Raw genomic sequence first — 18,233 nt, 5'->3', positions numbered from 1 at the left:
TGGAGGCGTTGAGCAGGAGTTGGTAAGCTTGTAGTTTTAATGGGTTGGGGGTTGATTTTCTGAAGTTCTATTGACCTCAGAGACTCCAGGCTCAATTCAGTAAATTCTGCGTTGTTGTATTTGCAATCCGACCTCCAAAGGATTACAGCAGCCATACTCAACAGGTGGACCGCTGTCCGGACCCGGACCCAGAACGGGGTCAAAACGGACCACGGGTCCCAACTAATAAAAAATACGAACTCAGTGGGGCTTCGACCCCTGGTATAATATGAACACATATAAGCCATGGCCTCCTGTATCTCAGTTGGTAGAGCATGGCGCTTGCAATGCCATGGTTGTGGGTTCGATTCCCACGGGGGGCCAGTATGAAAAATGTATGCACTCACTAAAATTGTAAGTCGCTCTGGATAAGAGCATCTGCTAAATGACTAAAATGTAATGGCAAATGAGCTTAAAAACGGCAACATTGTCTCTGCACGATGGCAAAATTTGTAAAATTGCAGGAAAGTTGCTTTAAAACTTCAAAAATGGTCTCTCTGCCAACAAGAGGAGTTTGAACAGTTTGGAGTCGAATGGGTTGTAAGGTGGAGGGTTTATTACTATGACAATATCCATTCGGACCTTGCCACCAAGGAAATTTGTGTGACTGGACCTTTTCAAAGAGTACTTGAGTACCCCTGATTACAATGTTGCACAGGCGAGATGAACATTCTCTGTCTGTTTTCACAGTAGATCACTCTGCCTGTATCTGTATCTGGCGTTTGCTTGTTTGTGGGTATCAGAGACGACTGACTGATTAGTCCTAACAGTTCTTGACAGCTAGGCCTGACACACTGTCCACATTTCACTCTGAGATGTTCACACTTCACTCAATCTCTCTTTCTCTCTGCTATCTCCCTTCATCTCCGTCCTCTCTTGTTCGCTCTCTCTCTCTTCCCTCCTCCTCCTGTCTCTCTGTGTAGGTGATAGGTCGTTCAGGGCTAGGGTGTCAGTGATCTGACAGTGATGTCGTGTCGAGGCCCTCCCCTCTCTCTGCGGCCCTCGTTTTCCCGTGAGGCCCATGTAACCTAGCCGCCCCCGCCCGCCGCCACTGGCGCCCACCCATGAATCCCAGCCCGGACCGCGGCAAAGAGTGCCTCCCCCCCAAGAAGAGGGAGTCCCGGCAGGGCTCGGTTGACCAGCGCCCCCCACTGGACGAGTTCAAACCGCCCGCCGCGCCCCTCAGGACCCGGCCCGCCAGCAGCTCAGGGAGGGGGGAGGGGGGCAGGGAGAGCAGCGACGGGGCTCTGACGAACCCCCACAGTCTGCTACCCTCTCCCCCACCCCCCCTCCCACCCCCTGGTATCCCACTCCCCCTGCCATGGCAACTGGCCTACCCCCCCTCCATCCCTCTTCCCTTCCTCCCAGGCCAGGTAGGAGAAATGAGGGGGTCGGGCTCGCCCTCCTGGAGGGATGATCCTATACCTGCTCCACTCCCCCATCATTCCAGATGGCTCCGAGGTGAAATCCCCGTTCCCCTTCCACCCTCCTCATCCTCTTCCTCCTTCAAGAGCCCCTTCCCCGCTGACTCCAGAGAGATGTGGTCCTATTTCAACACAGGCCGAAGGGACTACAGCTCCTCTCTCTTTTCCCAATCCCACCAGTTCATCCAGCCCTCCCTCTATCCCCATGACTTCTCCATGACTGAGGGCAGACACAGGTATGTGGGCAAGAGGCCCAATGGGCTGGACGGCCTGGGCAGCAGGACTGCCTCTGCCTCCAGGGTAGTGCCCCCCTCAGGAGAGTACGGGAACGAACCCAGTGGCAGGGCCAGGCTGGGTGGCAGCCTCCACTGTTCTCATGCCAACGGGCGGCGGAGACACCAGGAGGATCCCATGGGGCGTTCCCAGCCGGTTGCAGTTTTCCGAGATTCCCGAGCGCTACCTCCGGAGGGCCCTGACTCACATTCCTCTCTGCAGGAAAGGGACCCCTGTGGGAAGCCAAAGCCTGGGTCCCTCACCCTGATCCCTAGCAGGCCCCAGCCACATCGGGCAGACCCCCGGGCAGGGAGAGGGGAGCTGCTGGACCCCCTGGGAGGCTCTCCAGCTAAGGCCCAGATCTACTACTCCCTGGGCTCGATGTACTCTACCCTACAGCCCAGCCACCTCAGCCCCCAGGCTCAGCCCTACCCCCTGTACAGCCCCTCAGGCAGCCCTCAGTACGGCCTGCACACCATGAGGAACTCACAACACTCACCCCAGGGGCAGCCCAACAGCCACGGCACAGAGAGCGACAGAGAGAGGGAACAAGAGCGAGACAGAGAACGAGACAGAAAACAAGAACAAGACCGGGAGAGAGAACATGAACGAGACAGAGACAACAGGGAGAGAGAACATGAACGAGACAGAGACAACCGGGAGAGAGAACATGAACGAGACAGAGACAACAGGGAGAGAGACAGTGAACGAGACAGAGACAAAATCAGCGGAGACCTTTCCCCTGGGCAGCAGTACTCACGTCCCCGCGCCTCCCCCCTCCTTCCCCACTCGGCCGCCTCACCCCCTGCCCCTCAACCCCACCACAACCCCCCAGCACTCCTACCTCACTTTGCCAAGGGTTCTCTGATTGAGCTGGCGGGGGGCCGTCTGAAGCGTGTGGAGGAGCTGAGGACGGAGGACTTCCTAAGGAGTGCCAACACCTCCCCGGAGTTCCACCTGAGCACCTGCACCGTTCTGCTCATCGCCCCCAGTGACACACACGGCTTCAACCACCTGCAGGTCCTCCTCACAGACCGCAACACTCAGGTCAGGGGCTCATCTATCTTCTAGATTTCTATTCTCTATCTGAGTCACTTCTAGACAATATATTATAATAAAGGCACTGGTCATTCACTACTTAAGCAAACGTTTGCAATCCTCTCCAATCACTCAAACATGTAAACATATGACAAATTTGCTTACAACAAGGATTGTTGAAATCATAATTCTCCTTAGTAAAAAGGATGTATATCCCAGCACTGTTGTGAATATGTTGTTGTTGTTCTGTGTGTGTAGGAGTTACTAACAGTTCTGGTGGAGTACCCGTTCTTCGTGCGGGACCGCGGCTGGTCTTCCTGCTGTCCCCAGAGAACCTCCCAGCTCTACGGCCTATCCTGCCGCCAACTCAGCGAGGGAGACATCTGCCTTGCCCTCACCCCCTCACACACACCTCGTACACACACACACTCACACACACGCACAGCCCCCCGGGGCCACCGCACACACACTCGGGCCAGGGTGGGGGCCAGCACACACAGGGAGGATATGCCCCCTCCTCCCCCTCCTCCTCCTCTTCCTCATCTCTCCCCTGCTCTCGCCCCTCCTCCTCTCCCTCCACCCCCTGCAGACCCCCCCACCCAGGAGCAGCCACGCCCACGCAAGAGGCGATGGTCCGCCCCCGACCTCTTACCCCCTACTGGAACTACGGAAGCTACCGGAACTGACAAGACCACCGATTTACCTCACGGCTCCAAGCATAGGAAGCGGCAGTAAAGCTTACACACACACACACACACACACAAAAACACACACATGCAAGCACAAACACACCCTCCTTGTCTCTAGAGCACCCACATGGCCACACAGTAGAGAGACCACGAGGCAGGGTTGCAGGGAAGGACAAAGAAAATGCAACTTTACTTGTGTCCACACTGCTGCCCAAAGTATGAGCCTATACCCCTTTTTCTTCATCCCTCATTCCCCCTCTCTCTGCTTAGCATACCTCTGACAGGGGTAACAGTCTCCCAGAGAGCTCCACAGTGACAGAATGAGACGTTTAGTGAGACACTGTTTTTGTAATGGTTGTCCCACACGCCTACTTACTGACAGTGTTTTCTGCAGGGTATCGATTTTCAATCAGGGTTATGAAGGTAAACTCTATATATATATATAAATATATGACTATATATTACATTACAGATGTTCTATAAATATGCTAAACCTCTCTGATTGTCACTTTCGTAATGCGTTCTCAGTTTTTGATTTTCTCGCTTCTTCTGAGCCGAAGTTTGACTGTCAGTCAGTCAGTCAGTCCATCGGTCAGTGGGTCTGGGCAGGCAAAGTAAATGAATGTATCAGCAACTCTTCGCCTTTTTACTATTCTCGTTACCGGGGGGGTCATGTCAATCTCTTGTTCGCCAAGGTATTGCTCTCCAATATGTTCTTAACATTATCTCAGCAAAAGGAAAAACACAAATGAAAATTGCGTAACAGACAATCCTCTCCCACACAGGTGGGTCTGTGTCACCTCGCCTCGACACTGAGAGTGTTTTTCCATTTAAAAAAAAAAGGAAAAGTAATGGTGCTAATAACAGGTTGGAACATGATGCTTTGTGAACACACACTTGACCCCTCTGTCCTGTACTCTGTACCCCTTCTGTTCCTCTTTGTTTCTCCATGTACTGTATATGTTCGAGCGCAGGGAAAAACGATTGAAAGTATTTTAAAACTCAGATACGGGTATCTTTTCTGATTCAGCACACTCTTTCACTTTAGTTTTTTCAACTTTTTTTTTGTTTGTTTGTTTTTCAAAAACAAAAACCTTACCTGTTTTTTTTTTTCTTTGTAAATGTTATAGCTATAAAAATTGTATATTTTTAAAATTGTGAGTCTGTTATATGATGTTCGCTAGAAATTATAAAAATAAAAAAAAGCTTTATAAATTTATACTGAATGAGGTGACTTCGTACCCCATACATGCATGATCAAATGTGTTGTACACACAGACAATGTACTATCACAGGTGTAGGGGACAAATTATGTTATAGGAAAAAGAGAATGTCCAATACTCTCATATAATGACATTTAATAATAATGGCATAAAGACCGACGGTGACTGAAACGTTCCCATTAAACTATGGCAGCATTTAAGTAGTGTGCACTTATACTACAACTTTTAATTCGTGGCACAAGAGAAAAGGTGTATAATTTAAATCATTTGTAATGGTTTAAAGATGTGTAATGATTAACCTGATCTATAGGCAGGTCTATACGTCTGTGACAGTTCCGTAAATCCCACAATGGATATGAAACCATTGTTATAGTTACTAGACTGGCTGTTTGTAAAATGTGATTATTGCTGCCGTTATTCACATTAAATAAGATACTGTACAAACATTCTCTACTCACACAATGTAATTGAGGATAATAATGACGAAAGATGTCAAACTATAATACTGTATACTGGCAAAATGATGACTTTCTCTGTAGATTACATTTGTCAAACCAAAAAAATTAAACTGTAAAAAAATTGCTGTACGTTAAGAAAGCTATGGCTGTGTTTACACAGGCAGCTGAATTCTGATCTTTTTTTCCCGCTAATTGGTCTTTTGACCAAACATATCAGATCTTTTCACATCAGATCCTTTTCAGAGCTGATCTGATTGGTCAAAAGACCAATTAATGAAAAAATGTTCAGAATTGGGCTGCCTGTGTAAACACAGCCTATGCGGGAGATATCTGTTCCAAGCATACTTTCTCCTTTCTGTCTTGTGTTGTCTTGTTCTTTGTGCTCCTAAGGTTGAGGTATATGGTGCTTTCTACAGGGCATACAGTAAGCCTACAATGACACTCTTTGGGTGTCTCGAGACTCGACTCACCCATTATCATGGCTGGCTAGGCTGGTACAGGAGGGGGGTACCAGGGAGGGATGTTACTAAGGGGTTACTCAGAAAGGGGTCCTGGTCTCCTCAGCGCTGGGGGAGGGGGTGTGACTGACCCTTTTCCTCCTCCCCCATGGTGATGTGTGTGTGAAGGCGTGGTCTCTCCTATGGCCCCACCCTCTGGCACCTCTGCAGTAGGTCGACAGCAAACAGGGGCACGACCTGCACACCAACACACACACAGACAGGAAGACATTGTCACTGACTATGACTACGAGGACCTCTGCTGGTAGCTAGAATACCTACAGTTTACTGCTCAACTGGCAGGGAACAACCTGGATTGATAGAGTGAAAAACTTTTTTCATATTAATACTATATAACAATATAATAACATTGTATAGACTAAAAACATAATTACAAAATCAACATACTGTACAGCGTTGACCTAATGGGGCTCACTAATCTAGGCAATGGGTCAGTTGCTGTAGCACAGGAAATCCCTAATGCACAGTGACCCCTGACCCCATCCCATTAGCCACCTGTGCAATGATCAGATTCCTGGTTTTCAGGGGGCTCGCGTCAGGAAACTCCTCCCCAAAGCAGAGGTCAATCTCATAGCGAGGTTTGGGTCCCGCCCCCTTGAGATAGTCGTGGAGCTCTGTGGACAGAGAGAAGGGGAGGGGTGGAGAGACAGAAGGAGAAGGATGGAGAGAGAATAAGAGAGGGATAGATAGGGAGCTAGGTTCACCATCTCACCATACCACATCTGTTTGCTACACAGAAGTTGTATTAGTAAAGCCCCTACCCTTCAGAAATATAGGTGTATTCAGCAGCTTGCAGGTCCTCTCTCTGTTCAGCTTGTTGGGCCTGTCTGTGTGCTGGGCCAGAGGGCCACTCCAGTACACCCTGCCCTGGCAGAACCTCTTGATAAACACCCCATCTGGAGCCACCCACACCAGGATGCCCCTCTGCAGGTGGGGCAGCAGGTGGCCCATGGCCTCAGCGATACAGGGGGGCAGGTGGATGACCCCTGGAGGGGGGAAGGGAACCTGTTGGGCTGTGCAGGGGCCATAGATCCTCTCGTTCCCCAGGGGCACCTGACCCTGCAGGATGAAACAGCCATCTGGGGTGCTGGTGGTCACATCCACTACCAGCTGGTCCTGGTAGAACAGACACACCCGCACACGGAAGTCTGGACACAGATGCAACCAAGCAAACACACACATACTAATTAAAGGTCCAAATGCAGCCCTTTTTTATCTCAATATCATATCATTTCTGGATAACAATTAAGTACCTTACTGTGATTGTTTTCAATTAAAATGGTCAAAAATAAACAAAAATAGCTTCTTAGGAAAGAGCAATTCTAAAGCAAGAATTTTGCTAGAACTGTCTGGGAGTGGTTTGAGTGGGGAGGGGAAAACTGAAAACTAGCTGTGAGGTTTGGAACTCTCTTTCTTATTGGTCTATTAACTCATTTACCGCCTGGTGATGTCACCAGACAGGCCAAAACTCCATCCCATCAAAATAGACTGACATTTCAGGCGGTCTTATCAAACAGCTCTTACACTAAAAGGGCATTATCATCATTTTTACTATTTCACAGTATTATTCCAACCTCATAGTGTGGAAATATATACATTGTGATGTCACGAGAGGCTACACAGCTTTCAGCGGGATTGCTCAAGTAGTGCAAGGAGACCAGGTTCAACCAAAACAAGGATTTTATTAAAGGTCTTGGGAAACTAACGAAAGTATAACACAATACTGTTCTCTGGTGGCTCTTAAGGGTTAACAGTTCAGGGATGTCTCTTCCACATCCAAAATCATAACTCTCCCTCGCTCAAATAACTTTTCCCCAGTCTTACTGTCTTCCACGTTGCAGCTAGTGGCCAACCCAGCAAAACGTCCTTCCAAATGTCCCACACGTATTTCCACAGGTGCATATATCCAAAGGTGAGTATTTCCCAAAGGTAAGTATCTCCAAATCCTTATATTCCTCATGGAAGTGGACGTGCAGCACTCTTGTCCTCCAGAGAGCCCAGCTTGGAGACTGTGTCTCTCCCCTTCCCAAACCTTCAGCTCATCAGCTCCTGATTGGTTTCAGCTGCGTGGGAAGAGTGGCCATAGAGGGTTGGAGTTCCCGACCATACCAGCAGATGGAGCCATAGCTGTCTGGGTTTGCAGCCACCTCAGGGGGATGTAACGTCCCTCCAGGACACAGCCTCTCGTGACATCACAACATATATAAAACACAGGAAAATCACATTTTTGACTACATTGGGCCTTCAATCAATCAATCAAGCAAGCATTAACCCACTCAAATTTGAATAACCCTGCAGTGTAATTGTCTTACCAGAGATCTGTAATGTGGGGCTGAATATGGAAAAGGGAGCAGAGCTGTCCATCTGGGGAGTTCCTGTGTTGGAACAGTAGTACACATGGTCCAAACCCCCTAGATGGGAGAGAACACAAACACATATCATATCTGATTCAACATTGTTCAGTTATTCAGCTACCAGTCTCATGTACATGGAGGCTGATACTGACCACTGGGGTTGACTCTTCCATCCCTTGCCTCTGATTCCCTATGGCAGCCAAACTGAGGGGACACACATATTCACAGCAAATCATCTGACTTGTTAAGGAACATTCAGTGCAAGTGTGCAAACTTCATCCCTATGTAAATGTAAAGTTATTGCAAACATTATCCTCTAGATGGCAGAAACTATGCACCTGTCATACAGAATTGAAGACAAAACCATTTCGTTACCTGTGGATGGTGTGTGACGGTGTTCCTCAGGTGAGCACTGGAGCTCACGGTCTGGATTATCACCTGACTCTCAGTCTGAAGAGATTCTGAGAGAGAGAGAAGGAGGGTTAGAGAGTAATTAATCACACTTTAAACCCATAAAGGGCTCTGAGCTCTCTAGACTCATACTTAATGATGAGACTGCAAATGGAGGCTACTGGTACCTGAGTCTCTGCCTGTCTCTGTCTCTGTCTCTGCCTGGATGCAGTAGGGCTTGTAGGGCTCGGAGACGTCCAGCTGGCTGTGCTCTGGGACCTCCTGGAAGTCTGTGCTCTTGTTGAGGGCACAGCGGAGACGAGTCTTCCAGGAAGTGGGGTCTGCCTTGTCCCTCCCCTCTCGATACTTCCCCTTATACACTGCCCACGCCTGGTAGATCGAAACACAACATATAAAGGTGTGCATGCACACACACACACACACACACACACACACACACACAGGTAAGCAAACACACACACACAGGTACGCAAACACACACACACAATATTAATAAGCATTTGAGTACATATGACTGCCAAATAAAAAATTATAAGTTGGTGGCTGATGAACAGACTGAGTGTAAGCATATGAAGAGTTTCATTCCAAAACGCTATATGTCCGTTTTCAGAAATGTTGGTAAGTCAGCTTTTATTGTTTAAAGAAATTATTAAAGAGATTGGTGTGTTTTTTCACTATCTAATCATGGCATGGCATTGACAGACATGTATTTATTTCATAGGGGTTGTGTTAAATGCGGAGGACTAATTTCGGTTGAATACATTCAGTTGTGCAACTGACTAGGTATCCCATTCCCCTTTTGCTTTCCCTTTAAGATCTATCACTTGATGGTTTCATTTCAGCATTTACAAAATCCTATATATCCGCCTCACTCTCAGAGAATAAGTAGTACTGCTAGGTTTTACACAGTCAAATGTAACAAATGATATATTGTGACATCAACATTTTAAAAAATGTATAAAAAAAATCATTTAATACAGTAATATGAAATCTATATGATGTATAACATTTACATTTGACATTTTAGTCATTTAGCAGATGTTCTTATCCAGAGCGACTTATGCAAGTGCATTCATTCATCTTAAGATAGCTAGATGAGACAATCACATATCACAGTCAAATATAAATATTCAGGATATGAACATTCAATTCCAGCAACAACAAAAAAAAACATTTTCATAAACATCTAAAATCTATTAATTAAAATCTGAGAACAGTATTTTACACACACATGAAGGTAACCATAAGCAATAATTTCTGATTTAAAAAAAACACAAACTCTTCACATGCACTGTTATTTATATGGGCATGACACGGACACGAATGATCTGCTTGGCGTGTTGACACACTGGTGGTTTGTTGTGGCCGAGTATTGGTGCTAAACCATGTTGTTGGAGGCTGGCATGCTAGTTGGCTGTGGCGTCATAGGATTCGGTGCCCTGGACGGTTTTCACTGAAGAATACTGTACCAAGTTAGCTAGCTGAAAAAACTAAGCTAGTCTATTCCTAGAAAACATTGAACCGCTGTAGTTTACAACAATTATAGTTTCTGAGGTGGAAGTTGGGAGAGTTATATTTGGGTGTTTCAGTGTAACGTAAGTGAGGGAGGCCCCGCTCTCTCGCTTTCCCAGATGTTTAGTTCATTTCATTCCGATCTCCTTTGCATTATTGTAGCCATTTTCTGTAGCCTGTCAACTATGCGTCTGTCTATCCCTGTTCTCTCCTCTCCGCACAGGCTATACAAACGCCTCACACCGCGTGGCTGCTGCCACTCTAACATGGTGGTCCCTGCACGCACAACCCACGTGGAGCTCCAGGTCTCCGGCAGTCTCTGGAACTGCCGTTCTGCGGCCAACAAGGCAGAGTTCATCTCAGCCTATGCTACCCTCTAGTCCCTCGACTTCTTGGCGCTGACGGAAACATGGATTACCACTGAAAACACTGCTACTCCTACTGCTCTCTCCTCGTCTGACCATGTGTTCTCGGATACCCCGAGAGCATCTGGTCAGCGGGGTAGTGGCACAGGAATCCTCTTCTCTCCCAAGTGGACATTCTCTCTTTTTCCCCTGACCCATCTGTCTATCTCCTCATTTGAATTCCATGCTGTCACAGTCACTAGCCCATTCAAGCTTAACATCCTTATCATTTATCTCCCTCCAGGTTCCCTTGGAGAGTTCATCAATGAGCTTGACGCCTTGATAAGTTCCTTTCCTGAGGATGGCTCACCCCTCACAGTTCTGGGTGACTTTAACCTCCCTACGTCTACCTTTGACTCATTTCTCTCTTCATCCTTCTTTCCACTCCTCTTCTCTTTTGACCTCACCCTCTCACCGTCCCCCCCTACTCACAAGGCAGGCAATACGCTTGACCTCATCTTTACTAGATGCTGTTCTTCTACTAATCTCACTGCAACTCCCCTCCAAGTCTCCGACCACTACTTTGTATCCTTTTCTCTCTCGCTCTCCTCCAACACTACTCACTCTGCCCCTACTCAGATGGTAATGCGCCGTCGCAACCTTCACTCTCTCTCTCCCACTACTCTCTCCTCTTCCATCCTATCATCTCTTCCCTCTGCTAAATCCTTCTCCTCTCCTGATTCTGCCTCCTCAACCCTCCTCTCCTCCCTTTCTGCATCTTTTGACTCTCTATGTCCCCTATCCTCCTGGCCGGCACGGTCCTCCCCTCCTGCTCCGTGGCTTGACGACTCATTGCGAGCTCACAGAAGAGGGCTCCGGGCAGCCGAGCGGAAATGGAGGAAAACTAGACTCCCTGCGGACCTGTCATCTTTTCACTCCCTCCTCTCTACATTCTCTTCCTCTGTTTCCGCTGCTAAAGCCACTTTCGACTACTTTAAATTTCAAGCCTCTGCCTCTAACCCTAGGAAGCTCTTTGCCACCTTCTCCTCCCTGCTGAATCCTCCTCCTCCTCCCCCTCCCTCCTCCCTCTGTGGATGACATCCGATCCTCATTTATTAAGTCAAATGACACTGCTGGTCCTGCTCACACTGCCCTACCCTATGGGACTTCTTTCTCCCCTCTCTCTCCAAATGAAATCTTGCGACTTGTGAAGTCCGGCCGCCAAACAACCTGCCCGCTTGACCCTATCCCCTCCTCTCTTCTCCAGACCATTTCCGGAGACCTTCTCCATTACCTCACCTCATTCATCAACTCATCCTTGACCGCTGGCCATGTCCCTTCCGTCTTCAAGAGAGCGAGAGTTGCACCCCTCCTAAAAATAAATTCCTTCGATCCCTCCGATGTCAACAACTACAGACCAGTATCCCTTCTTTCTTTTCTCTCCAAAACTATTGAGCGTGCCGTCTCTAGCCAACTCTCTTGCTATCTCTCTCAGAATGACCTTCTTGATCCAAACCAGTCAGGTTTCAAGCCTGGTCATTCAACTGAGACTGCTCTTCTCTGTGTCACAGAGGCTCTCCGCACTGCTAAAGCTAACTCTCTCTCCTCTGCTCTTATCCTTCTAGACCTATCCGCTGCCTTTGATACTGTGAACCATCAGATCCTCGTCTCCACCCTCTCCGAGTTGGGCATCTTCGGCGCTGCTCACTCTTGGATTGCGTCCTACCTGACAGGTCGCTCCTACCAGGTGGCGTGGCGAGAATCTGTCTCCGCACCACGTGCTCTCACCACTGGTGTCCCCCAGGGCTCAGTTCTAGGCCCTCTCCTATTCTCTCTATACACCAAGTCACTTGGCTCTGTCATATCCTCACATGGTCTCTCCTATCATTGCTACGCAGACGACACACAATTAATCTTCTCCTTTCCCCCTTCTGATAACCAGGTGGCGAATCGCATCTCTGCATGTCTGGCAGACATATCAGTGTGGATGTCAGATCACCACCTCAAGCTGAACCTCGGCAAGACGGAGCTGCTCTTCCTCCCGGGGAAGGACTGCTCGCTCCATGATCTCGCCATCACGGTTGACAACTCCATTGTGTCCTCTTCCCAGAGTGCAAAGAACCTTGGCGTGACCCTGGACAACACCCTGTCGTTCTCCGCTAACATCAAAGCGGTGACCCAGTCCTGCAGGTTCATGCTCTACAACGTTCACAGAGTACGTCCCTACCTTACACAGAAAGCGGTACATGTCCTAATCCAGGCACTTGTCATCTCCCGTCAGGATTACTGCAACTCGCTGTTGGCTGGGCTCCCTGCCTGTGCCATTAAACCCCTACAACTTATCCAGAACGCTGCAGCCCGTCTGGTGTTCGACCTTCCCAAGTTCTCTCCTGTCACCCCGCTCCTCCGCACACTCCACTGGCTTCCAGTTGAGGCTCACATCTACTACAAGACCATGGTGCTTGCCTACGGAGCTGTGAGGGGAACGGCACCTCCTTACCTTCAGGCTCTGATCAGACCCTACACCCAAACAAGGGCACTATGTTCATCCACCTCTGGCCTGCTAGCTCCCCTACCACTAAGGAAGCACAGTTCCCGCTCAGCCCAGTCAAAGCTATTTGCTGCTCTGGCACCGCAATAGTGGAACAAGCTCCCCCACGACGCCAGGACAGCGGAGTCACTGACCAGCTTCCGGAGACACTTGAAACCCTACCTCTTTAAGGAATACCTGGAATAGTATAAAGTAATCCTTGAACACCCCCCAAAAAAAGTGGTTGTCCCACTGGCTATCATAAGTTGAATGCACCAATTTGTAAGTCGCTCTGGATAAGAGCGTCTGCTAAATGACTAAAATGTAAAATGTAAATGTACAGCAAATGAAATGACTGCAACACTTAACAAAGAGCTGCAGTTAGTTTCAGAATGGGTAGCAAGGAATACGTTAGTCCTAAATATTTCCAAAACGAAAAGCATTGTATTTGGGACAAATCATTCACTAAACCCTAAACCTCAACTTCATCTCGTAATGAATAATGTGGAGTTGGCCTTGTCCGAAATCTGGCTTGCCTACTATTTACCTAAACTGCATAGTGTGTACTAATCGTACTACATACCATTTAGAACGTACTCTTCAGTAAAAACAAGTGCAGTAAGCAACACATTTTAACATACTAGGCTCATCCATTCAATGTATTCAATATTTATCCGATATTCACTGCAGTGAACAAGCCGTAGCTTGGTTGAAAGTAACTGAAAACATTGAAATACATTTTTAGTAGTTAAAGGCTGTCCTGTGAGAAATTGTGCCTCTCACTCCTCCCCCTGTCTGTGTGAAGAAGTACTGAGATGACATGAGAGGAGAGAGTTTGACAGAAGAAGCCCCTCAGATTGGATTGAGGGGACCCCTCTACCCCCTGAGATTAATGTGCAATAGACCCTGGTCACCACATCTGTCATGTTGAGTAGTCATGTTGTTTCACAATCATAGCCTGGCAATACACACTTCCTTTAAAATGTTAAGAGGGGAGGGTTTGTGGGTACGGGTGTGTACGCATGTTTCTCTGTCTTCTATAGGTTTAGTTTCCTGTTTTTAACCACAGTGGTAACAATGAAGATTAATTTAGCCTCTGATGCAAAGAAATACAATCAGACAACGTCACAACAAATTAGCACACAAAATATATATCTGATTTGATCTACAGTGAATTCATTCTTGTTGAGAAATAGATATGGAGTGCATTCCAAGAACATTAAAATTGCTCTTTACTCTTTTTTCCTTGGCTGTCTCAGTATTCATATTCCTTAAACTCTTTAGGAGGCTATCTCACCTTTATGTGAATCGTTGTGTTTCTACGGTATATTTATCATTTTGTTTAAAAATAAATAGGAAATCACCTTTAAAGGTGCAAGCACACACACACACACACACAGTATACTGGCTCTGATTGGCTAAGATCTAACTTGCCACACACTGAAAGCTGATAACACAAATTCCATGTGAAAGTGAAAGTGTGAATTAAGAGGGTTGTTATCCTCCTCCTGCTGCTCTTTTAACTACCAGCAATGAAAAAGAAGAAGCAATACCTTCATTCAGACCAACTGAAGAAGCCTTGTCCGAAATCTGGCTTGCCTACTATTTACCTAAACTGCATAGTGTGTACTAATCGTACTACATACCATTTAGAACGTACACTTCAGTAAAAACAAGTGCAGTAAGCAACACATTTTAACATACTAGGCTCATCCATTCTGAGAAAGCTTAATCTAATGCGCAGTTGCGTTGATTCCCGCCATTGGTTCATTTTGGTACTGTGCGTCACCTTATCTGATTATTAACTGTTGTCAAACAGTCTGGAAAAACGATTATCTTCCTCAAAAATGTGCAGCAAGTTCTATTAGATGAAAAGTCGAAAAGAGTATCATCACGACTCAGGATATGACCCAGATGCAGACACAGAAGGCGGATAGTTCGGTTCTCAGAATATTTATTATAAACCAAGGGGCAGGCAAAGGGCAGGTCGAGGCCAGGCAGAGGTTCGTAATCCAAGGCAGAGTCAATAAGGGACAGAACGGCAGGCAGGCTCAGGGTCAGGGCAGGCAGAAAGGTCGGAACTGGGAAGACTAGAAAACAAGAACTAGAGAACTGGAGAAACGGGAAACATGCTGGTAAGACCTGGCAAAACAAGACGAACTGGCAACAGACAGACAGAAAATGCAGGTATAAATACACAGGGGAAAATTGGGAAAATAGGAGACACCTGGTGTGGGGTGGAGACAAGCACAAGACAGGTGAATCAGATCAGGGTTTGACAAGTATGACATCCTGGTATTTAAAGCATACTAAATCTTCTACATCTCACATACTATAAAACATTTTATTTTTGCATACCCAAAATGCCTATTTGGACACGGCCAATGTCATTGTGAATGTCTGGCCTACCGAAAGTACAAGAACAAGGACCGTTGAGCTCATATTACACACAGATACACACACACACGATCTTCCCCACCAGAGGGCAGGTCTCCCTTTCCCTATGTCCAGCTTAGAGAAGCTCAGAGTAGAGGAGCAAGTGTGTATGCGTCGTCTGCGTGCTTGATTGTGTGTGTATATGTATGGCATGGGGTCATCAAGTGTCAGACTCTGGGGAGGAATAAATAAACAGAACTGTTCCTTCTCTTCATCAGTCTGATGAGGTAACAGTGGAGCCTGTAGGGACATAAAACAATGTGACACCAGGAGGAAGTCAGAGGGAGAGGTGGTGATGGATGGGTGGGCCATAGAGATCCCTCATTCATTTCTACAGTGGGTTGGTGCTGCTGGAGGTCAGGTCTTGAGGATGGAAAGTTGATGAGGGCTGAAGACAGGCAGTGTTCGGGGTCAAGTTTGGGGGCAGGCAGCAAGGGGGCAGTGCTGGGGGAGGCAGAGGGTGGGAGTAGGGGAGTAAAGCTTCTGGGTGCAGAGGATTGAGAGCCAAATTACCACTCTATTGACCCCTGACACCTGTGGTCTGAGGAATGGGACTGACATACACTGGAGCTGGTTCCATTCTAACTCAGTCACTTCATTTAAATGGAATTGGTCCCAACGTTTCTCCAGGTCGTTACAGATTGCTATGTGTAAAAGTTTAGACCTAGAGGAGGCTGAAACACTGCCCTGTTCTCCAGACTCTTGGCATGAAACACACTGTGACACACGCACACACACACACACACACTCACACAGGCTAAATGTAGCTGCATTAAGAAGTCTGCGAATGGCGAGGAGCACTAATCCAAGCCAGGCCATGTCATGAACAGGATGGAGAAGACAGAGGGGAGAGGAAAGAGGCAAGGGGAAAGAGGAGAGAGGAGAGAGGAAAGGGGCGATGAGTGAGAGGGGATAGGAAAGAGGAGAAAGAGGAGAAAGCAAAGAGCGGAAAGAAAAGAGAAGAGAGGAAAAATCCAGAGGTGAGGAAATATGGAAATGGGGGGGTGAAATAATCCTCTACCAGATAGTCAGTGATGCTCCCTCCGATTTTATTGAATCAGTTTTGCATTAAAACAAAGACTTATGTGAGTGAACAAGATGCTGCATTGGCAGAGAATACCAGCCTCAGCTCTCAATAAATAGTCCTCTTAAATAAGGAAGAGATAGACATCAGACTTTACAGCAGAGGATAAAACAACAGACCATCCTAAAACCACCTGGCACACAACAGACTAGTGGTGCTCAAGGTAATGGTACACAGGTGCACACACACACACACACACACACACACACACCCTAGACACACACTCTCTCTCTCTCTCTCTCTCTCTCTCTCTCTCTCTCTCTCTCTCTCTCTCTCTCTCTCTCTCTCTCTCTCTCTCTCTCTCTCTCTCTCTCTCTCTCTCTCTCATTCCCCATCTTTCTCTTCCTTTTGTTTTTCTGAAACTCTCTCTGTATTATTACTTCACCAGGACTTGTGTGTCACTTTTTATTGTAAAAAGAAAAACACTCAAGTCAAAGCCTAGCTTATAAGGAGAGCTACAGTATAGGAATGAATTTTCATTCTGAAAATAACATGTACGTAATTTGCATTCTTATCTGAGTCCAATACACTAGTGTGCGTATGACATCAGAACATGTCTTTAAGACAATGTTTGGAATACGGAGAGGAACGGGCTGAGTTATTTGCCATTACAAGGCTGTAGTGATAGGTCCATACTGATGGCAGATTTAGCACTGTTACTATGCAGGAAAAACAACTCACAGAGCTAGCATGGTGAGAAACAGAGAAGGAGCGAGAGAGCGAGAGCATGAGAGAGAGAGAGAGCGAGAGCGAGAGCGAGAGCAAGAGCGAGAGAGATAGATAGATAGATAGAGAGAGAGAGAGAGAGAGAGAGAGAGAGAGAGAGAGAGAGAGAGAGAGAGAGAGAGAGAGAGAGAGAGAGAGAGAGAGAGAGAGAGAGAGAGAGAGAGAGAGAAAGGGAGAGAGAGAGAGAGAGAGAGAGAGAGAGAGAGAGAGAGAGAGAGAGAGAGAGACAGAGACAGAGACAGAGAGAGAGAGAGAGAGAGAGAGAGAGAGAGAGAGAGAGAGAGAGAGAGAGAGAGAGAGGTGTGTGTTTGTGCGTGTTTGTGCTGTACTGTATGATGAGTGGGACCCAAGGTAAAGAGCTGCATAAAATACAGTACATGTGCATGTAGACACTGGAGTACACAGGAGAAACATTGAACCTACCCTTAACATTCCCGAGACCAGGAAATAAATACACTTCTCTTTGTTTGAAAAACTATTTACACAGTATTGTCCAATGAAGAGTCCATATAGCATCCACACTTCCTATAGCCTTTCAGTCATAAAAACCATACAAAAACATAATCGATCAATAACATCTAGAAAAATAGACTGACCTACAATAAAAAATATTTAAATGAACAAAAGATTGTTGACTGTGTATTACTATACAATCACTGCTTAAAATGTCTCATACACAGTAGAAAGCACAGGAAGAATGTGTGTGTGTGTGTGTATGTGTGTTCCAGGTTGGACTCAATAAGCATGATTCTGCCCGGTCCTCATATAGCTCCCGTCCAGAAGCTCAGCAAGGCAGACTGGGATAATGTAGTCCATTCATGTGTCCATTCAGGTAAATCTGGGGAAGAAAGTCTAGAGTCTCGATGAAAGTGACCTGCGTTGAGGGACATTTAGATGCATGCGTGCGTGTGTGTGTTGAGAGGTTGGCTGTATTCTAATGGCAGCCACAGGCTCTGACCACCATATTGCGATACTTCTTGAGGATGACATTGGAGCTGTCATCAAAGTAGAGCACTGAGATGGCATGGAGCTGGGTGGGGGCACAGCAGGGCTTAGGAATGGTGTCTGGGTTTATTAGGTGGACCTGCACAGGGAGGGGGGACAAGGACAGGGAGTAGAAAGGTGGGGGTTGGAGTAAGGGAGACAACATCAAGTGAAAATAAATGAATGAAGA

General features: G+C 47.0%; 3 protein-coding genes across 4 annotated transcripts in view; 1 reads left to right on the top strand and 2 right to left on the bottom strand.

The window, feature by feature from the left end:
• LOC121538553 (serine/threonine-protein kinase fray2) overlaps positions 1 to 5,294 on the top strand; it is a 29,675-nt gene extending 24,381 nt beyond the window's left edge. For both annotated transcript variants that reach the window (XM_041846680.2, XM_041846681.2), the window contains exons 2-3: positions 963 to 2,783; positions 3,033 to 5,294. In XM_041846680.2, the coding sequence (XP_041702614.2) occupies positions 1,104 to 2,783; positions 3,033 to 3,509 (2,157 nt within the window). In that variant the 5' untranslated portion in view covers positions 963 to 1,103 and the 3' untranslated portion in view covers positions 3,510 to 5,294. The remainder of the gene's footprint in view (positions 1 to 962; positions 2,784 to 3,032) is intronic.
• A 149-nt stretch (positions 5,295 to 5,443) lies between these two features.
• LOC121537290 (interferon regulatory factor 4-like) lies at positions 5,444 to 8,832 on the bottom strand. The gene is made up of 7 exons (XM_041844960.2): positions 8,595 to 8,832; positions 8,392 to 8,477; positions 8,169 to 8,220; positions 7,975 to 8,073; positions 6,424 to 6,810; positions 6,158 to 6,276; positions 5,444 to 5,839 (listed from the first exon to the last, which is right to left on the bottom strand). Exons 1-7 carry the CDS (start codon positions 8,830 to 8,832, stop codon positions 5,783 to 5,785), a joined length of 1,038 nt encoding a protein of 345 aa, XP_041700894.1. The 3' UTR covers positions 5,444 to 5,782.
• An 8,485-nt stretch (positions 8,833 to 17,317) lies between these two features.
• LOC121537546 (bone morphogenetic protein 7-like) overlaps positions 17,318 to 18,233 on the bottom strand; it is a 59,025-nt gene continuing 58,109 nt past the window's right edge. The window contains exon 7 of the mRNA XM_041845154.2: positions 17,318 to 18,143. Coding sequence (XP_041701088.1) covers positions 17,994 to 18,143 — 150 coding nt within the window. The 3' untranslated portion in view covers positions 17,318 to 17,993. The remainder of the gene's footprint in view (positions 18,144 to 18,233) is intronic.

Source organism: Coregonus clupeaformis, chromosome 24, assembly GCF_020615455.1.
Source record: "Coregonus clupeaformis isolate EN_2021a chromosome 24, ASM2061545v1, whole genome shotgun sequence".
NCBI classification, from domain to species: domain Eukaryota; kingdom Metazoa; phylum Chordata; class Actinopteri; order Salmoniformes; family Salmonidae; genus Coregonus; species Coregonus clupeaformis.
The sequence above is the reverse complement of the archived record's forward strand: the minus strand, read 5'-3'. Positions and strand labels throughout refer to the sequence as shown.

Bases quoted from the DNA above. Each gene is read 5' to 3' on its own strand.
- LOC121537290 (XM_041844960.2), bottom strand. From the start codon at position 8,832: ATGCACACCTTTATATGTTGTGTTTCGATCTACCAGGCGTGGGCAGTG. The intron at 8,074-8,168 runs GTCAGTATCAGC...TCTCCCATCTAG, and splicing joins TGGAAGAGTCAACCCCAGTG to GGGGTTTGGACCATGTGTAC. The intron at 5,840-6,157 runs GTGGCTAATGGG...GTTGGTGTGCAG, and splicing joins GGAATCTGATCATTGCACAG to GTCGTGCCCCTGTTTGCTGT.